Here is a 6,191-nt window from a genome sequence, read left to right as displayed (position 1 = left end):
TTTGGTTAATGACAGCAAATCATGATTATTTAATGTAATTATCCACTAACGGAATATAACAACTGACTAAGTCACAAATCATCAGTCATTGATAGTGCTTTTGTCAAGCTTCCCGTTAGAACAGTTTTTAACTGCTGGTGCTTGAATTTTTCTATAAAAAAATAAAAAAAATAAAAAAAATCAACTGTAATTCTATGTGAAAAGATTGTAAAACTTTGCTGTGTCAGCTTCTAGCGACTTTCTCACGGCTGAAAATGCAGTAAATGTCACTGGAGATGGCCGCCGTGCTCGAGGAGACTGCTAAAAATATCATCACCCATGAGACTAGTTTGTCCTTCTTCGTCGCGATTCCACTAGTGTTCCTGCGCAACAAAAGAGAGGAAGCGTTTTCAAATGACCAAAAGTGCATTCATCAACGTAGATATTTGATTCGAGTCATACGGCACAAAAGTGCTCTCAGTGGTTCTAGTCCAAGTTCGAGACAACTTTCCCTTCTGATATTTGATGATCATAACTAAGCAAGCTCTTAAATGTAAGAAGCCACAAATTATACGATATCAGTAGTTCATAAGAGTTAATAAATTGCTTACCTAAGAGCTACGGCAGCTGGAAATATGAAACCAACGGCGATGGCAGCTGTAGCACCTGTGAACTGAAAGGCAACCCAGATGCTAGGCACAAAATTGGCTCCCAGAAAAATAAAACCCATGAGAACTGCAGTTACTGAGTAGAATCTTCGGTTGTCATATGCGATAGGAATGGCAAAGGGAAAGAGAAGGCCATCCAAATGTAGGCGGAGGGAGAAAAACACAATGGGGAAAACGAGCATCAGGTGGACACCATAGCTCACCCTAACAATATCATCAAGAAACGAGCTATATGGGATTCCAAGATCAGCATCGAAATTTGCCAGCACATCATCCATTGTATGATCCCCAAAGAGAAGGAAGCCAAAGAAGCTGGTTGCGATGTAAACAGTTGAGCAAAATGCAAGCGACGTTCGCACTATTGACTTCATCTGCGCAGGGTCTCTTAGTTCGTTCTCTATAGGGTGAACTGCAAGAAGTACAATAGAATAGTAGTCAGCTAAAATAATACACAACCATGTATTAAGCAATCAAATCGCATTTTAGATGAAGATATGCACCATGGTAAGTAAAGCGTATCCACCACGTCATTTGATCTTTAACCACTCCCTCTGTATTCATAACAAATCTAGCAGGCTAATTTGCATATGGAGTACTTACTGTTATGGTGGCAGATATAGGCGGTGACAAGAATAGGGATGGTGGTGAAAAGCTTCCAAAACGATGCCTGGTCAACCAGTTTGGGCATCAAACGTGGAAATTCAATGCTTCCATCAATCAACTTAAAGATTGCTACTCCCGCAGTTATTGCGACAAATACAACAGCCAAAGCAACGGACAACGCTGATGTGTATCTCAAAGAATCTGCATCAAAAGTTAGTATATGTACAGAAATCAGTCACTAATTAAATTGCTGTTATGCTAGTCAACAACTAAAACTAGTAATTCACTGCATGTAGCAACAGTTGTTAAAATCCTGGGCACGTTAAAGAATCGAATGTGCATAAGTTCGAATCCTCTACAAACTTCTATACAAGAATGATCCAGCGACAGCAAGCAAGCTAGGCAACACAACAATGTACAACGGGTAATGCGCTGCACATGGTTTGATCAAAATGACGAATACAAGCTCACCACCCAAACTACAGCTACTTATACGACAATTAACACGCTTCACATCTTTGCAGCATTCACTCGATTAGTCGTTAGCTGTTCATTCTAATCAAGAAACCGAAAGCAATACCTTACACAATTAAGCTAAAGACGGAGAATTAAGCATCTAAACCTTCATTTGTGTCTTTAATTCTTCAACCAATCTCTAAAGTCTCAATGCAAGCGACAAATATATTTCACAAATACGTGTTACTTTTATTATAATATAAAGAAAAATGAGAGAAGTAGAGAGATTGTACCTACGCGCTTGAAAGAAATAAGGGGAGCCAAAACAAACAGCGTGGTGAGAAGCAGCAGCGAGAACCGGGCCGTCCACCAACGTTGTCCGAACCATTCTTCTATCACCCCCGAATGGCGGACTCCTTCCGACGACGTCCCCGACAGCACGTCCCCTGCAACACCATAGAATTCCAAAATTACCCCCACAATTCCGACCATTCAATTTCCCAACCAATAAATCTCAGCCCGATAGCCGCTCGGCAACTAAATTCGGAAAGTCAGAACCACGTTGACCCAAAAACCCTATACCAAAATAGAAAGCATATCTTTTGACAAAAGAAAAAGAAAGAAAGCGAAAGCATATCTAATCTGTACCGATGATGATCATGTAGACGACGAGCATCCCAAAGTTGTTGACGACGACGCAGAGCTGGAGGAGTGTCCGGCCGGGCCCACCGAACGCGTCGCCGACAAGGCCGGAGTACGAGGCGGCCTTGGAAGCTCTGGTGAACCGCATGATCATGTCGATGGAGGACTCCGTCAGCATCGCGCCCAAGACGATCATAATCAGGCCCGGAACCAGGCCCAATTGCTTGACCGCCGCCGGGAGGGCCATGATCCCGGCACCGACGATAGTCGTCGAGAGGTTGAACACGGCGCCTGAAAAAGACGCCCCCTCGAAGCCGGCCTCGACGGAGCCATAGTCTTCGTCGTGCTTCTGTGGCAGCAGCGGGGCCTTGGGGTTGCGCCGCTGCTTCCGGTCCGAGGAGAGAATCGTCATTCCGGGGAGGTGGTTGATTGGTGTTTTAGCCGTTGAGGAAATTTGGTGAACGGATTTATGTGAGGGGGTTGTCTGCAATGGAGCCGACCTGTATTTACCAGTAACGCGTTGACGCGCGTGAATATCTTTCCGAAAGCAGGCTTTTGAACGCGTGACGCTGCCGTTTGGTTGGAAGTTTATTTCAAGTTGCGAGGTTGTTTTGGGAGGAGAAAGAGACAAAAGGTGAGCTTTGGAAAGTCCTTACGTTGCCGCAAAACGCACAAGGATGGGATGAGGCGCCCAACTAGGACCATCGCAAGTAATTAAGTTGAAGAGACTTTTTTTTTTCCATTGAAATCGGATTTTATAAAGCTTTACTCGGATTTCCTTCCCATTTGGGCATTTCAAAATTTTGTCATAGACGTTTTCAAATCGGATTGCTTACATGGCAGAATTTTAGGTGCCGCCAGATGCATACGTCTATGACGAGAGATAGCGACACGATGAGGAGACTTGATCTTCTAGGTTGCGGAAGTTGCAGCCCAATTTACGCATTGAAGTCTTTTGACCAAACATAGAAGTTGAATGAAGCATCTAATTTGACTCCAGCAGCTGAAGGCATGGAAGATGAGGAGACTTGATCAATAATCAAGGGTAGCGATTTTCGCACTTCATAATTGACCATCTGCACTCCAGATTCGATATTTTACAATTTTTCTCGTGATTGTAGGAGCCTAAAAGAGGAGTGCTTAGAAAAACTTGACACTAATTATCACCAGGATCTGTGTTACCTTTGGGTCGAAGGTTCATCGTTTGTAGGATGCAAAGTGGAAGCGACAAGGTTTAGGTCTAAGAACTCACAACATATTATACAGTACACAAGTGTCATGCCTTCAGCAGCGGTGGCATTTCAATCTAGGTTATAAAGTTAGTTAAAACTTACAGGCATTGCCAGTTAAATGGCATGGCACCATATCAACGCTTTCTCTTCCGCTTGGAGCTTTTACTTGTATCACTTTTGGGGTCTTGTACTTTCTGTGAAGATAACTTGGCCCCAACAGTGCAACTCCACAGAGCTCTCTCTACATCTGATGGCGTGAAGGTCTCGCCTTCTGCGCTCAATTCCTGCAGACATTTCAAGCAGAAACTTAAAAGTGAAGCAAAATCTATATAAATGTAAAGCTCTACAAACTCGATCACGTGTACCATTACTTGAAATACAAGGAAGGGCACTTGCATGTAAACACTTTGGAAATTACTTTACATGATCACAAGTTGGTTTTGCTTAACAGCATGCTAAATCATATGAACAGAATTTACGAGAATTGAACACCGAAAAAGAAAATGCTACACTCAAACCATCATAAAGAATGCCTTGAGTTAAGATTACAGCTTTCCACAGAATTCTATATGTATCATAGTATTATCCTTTTTCAATTGGGAGGAGAGATGGCCGGCAGTTTTGAACTGTCACGAGGACAAAAAAATAGCCCTGAGAATGTCTTCAATCGAGAAGGTTGTATATGCGCCCTCTCATACTCATCTCATCACAACCGCCGGAACTTAGAATTATCGTCCCACACCAGCACCACATTACATTCAGTGGCATCAGATTTGTGTAATGTGCATGTGTTAACTTATATACTAAGGAATCATCCAGTAATTTTCGATGTAACACAAACCCGCAAGAAACTGACTGACCTTTGCCTTCTCCTGCAATTTATTTGCAAATAACAGGTACTGCTTAAGTGTATAGTCTTTGGAGTTTCCAAGAGCTGCAACCATAGCCTTCCACCATTCCAAACCCAAATTCAATTCCATAATTAAGCAGCAGGATTACATTAATCAGAAGCAATTAACACATAATCAAATGAATAAGTTTCAATGTTAAGCAGAGGATATTTACTCTAATCAGAAGCAATTACCACAAAAATCAACAACCCAAACCCTAAATATTAAATCACCTCGTCGGACATGAAAGGCGCCACGTCGGGCGCATAAGCTGCAAGAACGGCGGAGGCGGTGGCGGGACCCACGCCTTTGAGCACCGTGAGCTCAGAGATGGCCTTCGAGATATCCGGAAGAGACCGAAACGCCTTTTCGGATGCCGATTTCACCACGGAATCATCCAAGGATGAAACGAAATCCAGCAGCCGCGGCCTCAAATTCCAGAATTTTACATCCAAGTTAGTACATCATCACTATATGTATAGAAGAAATCAAGAGAGGGAGAGAGAGGAGGTACCGCCATTTTCCACGGCTGAGCTTCCAGCGCATGAGGTCGGAGAGCTCGGAGGTGGTGATGAAGGGGTTAGGGTTTCGCTGGCGGAGGAGAGGAGGGAGTTGGTGGCGGTAGAATTCGTCGAGAGAAACCAGATCGGGTTTGTTGAGCAATTCGATGCGAGACGAGTAAGAAGAGAGTGATTCTTTCCAGAGACCGAGAGTAGAGCTCTCAAATAATTCCATTGTTGCTGTGAGGTTTGCTTGCGGCGGCGGCGGTTGCCTGTTTGCTGCGGCGGTGGAAGGGTTCCCGCTACACCCGCCCTTTTAAATTAATTAATTCCTGCCTTTAGTTTCAGTCCAGTGTTTTCCCGTCTTAAATCTTAATGGATTTCCAAATGGGTCCATTGGGTTGGGCTAATTTGACCCAATTTGTATTAGGCCCAGAGAAAAACCTAGGGTTGGGCTAAGAATATCTTATATGCGGAAAATTAGGGCCGAAGTACATGCCTTCGTTGCCGGACCCAATAGCCTTAATCTTGGCTTGTTCTTTAAAGGATGATACTTAAATCACGAATACTGCTTAACTCTTTACATATAATAAGTTACTATTCTTTCAATGATGACGGGCACATTATTTCAGTGTATAAATATTATAATATGAATCGTTCATTTTCTTCATGATCATCATTTAAAAATTATTTCTAAAAAAATTCATTTGATTTCGAAACTACTTAGTCATCCATGTAATCAATCAAATTGATAGTTAATCATAAGAATGCTACTTGTTTTTATAAACGCCTGTGTTCAACTCATATACTAAACAGTCTCCAAATTGAATGAATTTTCCAAATATGATCGTCATACAACCATAAATTGAATGAATTTTCTAAATATGATCGTCATACAACCATACATTGAATCACACGATGGTAGTAAAAAAGTTGAAATGGCTTTACGAGTCTTTTTGGCCTACAAAAGATGCAGGCAGAGGATGGACAGAGGATACACTGTTAACTTTATCCTCGTGCATTTCTGCTTCCATTAGCCATCATCTTGCGTCTAATTATTACTAGCAAACCTCCACTTCTGTCTACTTTTTTGGTTTCTGTCAACAATATTTGGTTGGCTTAATACTAACTGCTAGATGGTCCATGCTTAATGATGCAGGACTTTATGATGATGTCCTATTAAAAAAGTTTCGAAAAATCTCCGTACTATTATTACCAGAG

General features: G+C 42.2%; 2 protein-coding genes across 2 annotated transcripts; both read right to left on the bottom strand.

Moving 5' to 3' along the window:
• LOC103455859 (amino acid transporter AVT6A-like) lies at positions 1–3,687 on the bottom strand. Its single transcript, XM_008395465.4, has 5 exons — positions 2,355–3,687; positions 2,000–2,152; positions 1,248–1,451; positions 591–1,056; positions 1–362 (listed from the first exon to the last, which is right to left on the bottom strand). The coding sequence occupies exons 1-5, from the start codon at positions 2,758–2,760 to the stop codon at positions 224–226; spliced, it is 1,368 nt and encodes a 455-aa protein (XP_008393687.2). The 5' UTR covers positions 2,761–3,687; the 3' UTR covers positions 1–223.
• On the bottom strand, positions 3,582–5,325 carry LOC103455857 (uncharacterized). The gene is made up of 4 exons (XM_008395464.4): positions 4,985–5,325; positions 4,704–4,899; positions 4,441–4,527; positions 3,582–3,864 (listed from the first exon to the last, which is right to left on the bottom strand). Exons 1-4 carry the CDS (start codon positions 5,203–5,205, stop codon positions 3,715–3,717), a joined length of 654 nt encoding a protein of 217 aa, XP_008393686.2. The 5' UTR covers positions 5,206–5,325; the 3' UTR covers positions 3,582–3,714.
• Between the last annotated feature and the right edge of the window lie 866 nt (positions 5,326–6,191).

The sequence above is a fragment of the Malus domestica genome, chromosome 15, assembly GCF_042453785.1.
Source record: "Malus domestica chromosome 15, GDT2T_hap1".
NCBI lineage: Eukaryota > Viridiplantae > Streptophyta > Magnoliopsida > Rosales > Rosaceae > Malus > Malus domestica.
This window is presented reverse-complemented; position numbering and strand designations above follow the sequence as displayed.

What these genes read in the sequence shown, in the direction of transcription:
- LOC103455859 (XM_008395465.4), bottom strand. Translation starts at nt 2,760, where the DNA reads ATGACGATTCTCTCCTCGGACCGGAAGCAGCGGCGCAACCCCAAGGCC. An exon ending in CTATATCTGCCACCATAACA is followed by an intron (nt 1,057 to 1,247) that starts GTAAGTACTCCA and finishes TACTTCTTGCAG; the next exon opens with TTCACCCTATAGAGAACGAA. An exon ending in CCAGCTGCCGTAGCTCTTAG is followed by an intron (nt 363 to 590) that starts GTAAGCAATTTA and finishes TTTGTTGCGCAG; the next exon opens with GAACACTAGTGGAATCGCGA.
- LOC103455857 (XM_008395464.4), bottom strand. Translation starts at nt 5,205, where the DNA reads ATGGAATTATTTGAGAGCTCTACTCTCGGTCTCTGGAAAGAATCACTC. An exon ending in CTCAGCCGTGGAAAATGGCG is followed by an intron (nt 4,900 to 4,984) that starts GTACCTCCTCTC and finishes CTGGAATTTGAG; the next exon opens with GCCGCGGCTGCTGGATTTCG. An exon ending in AATTGCAGGAGAAGGCAAAG is followed by an intron (nt 3,865 to 4,440) that starts GTCAGTCAGTTT and finishes AAATGTCTGCAG; the next exon opens with GAATTGAGCGCAGAAGGCGA.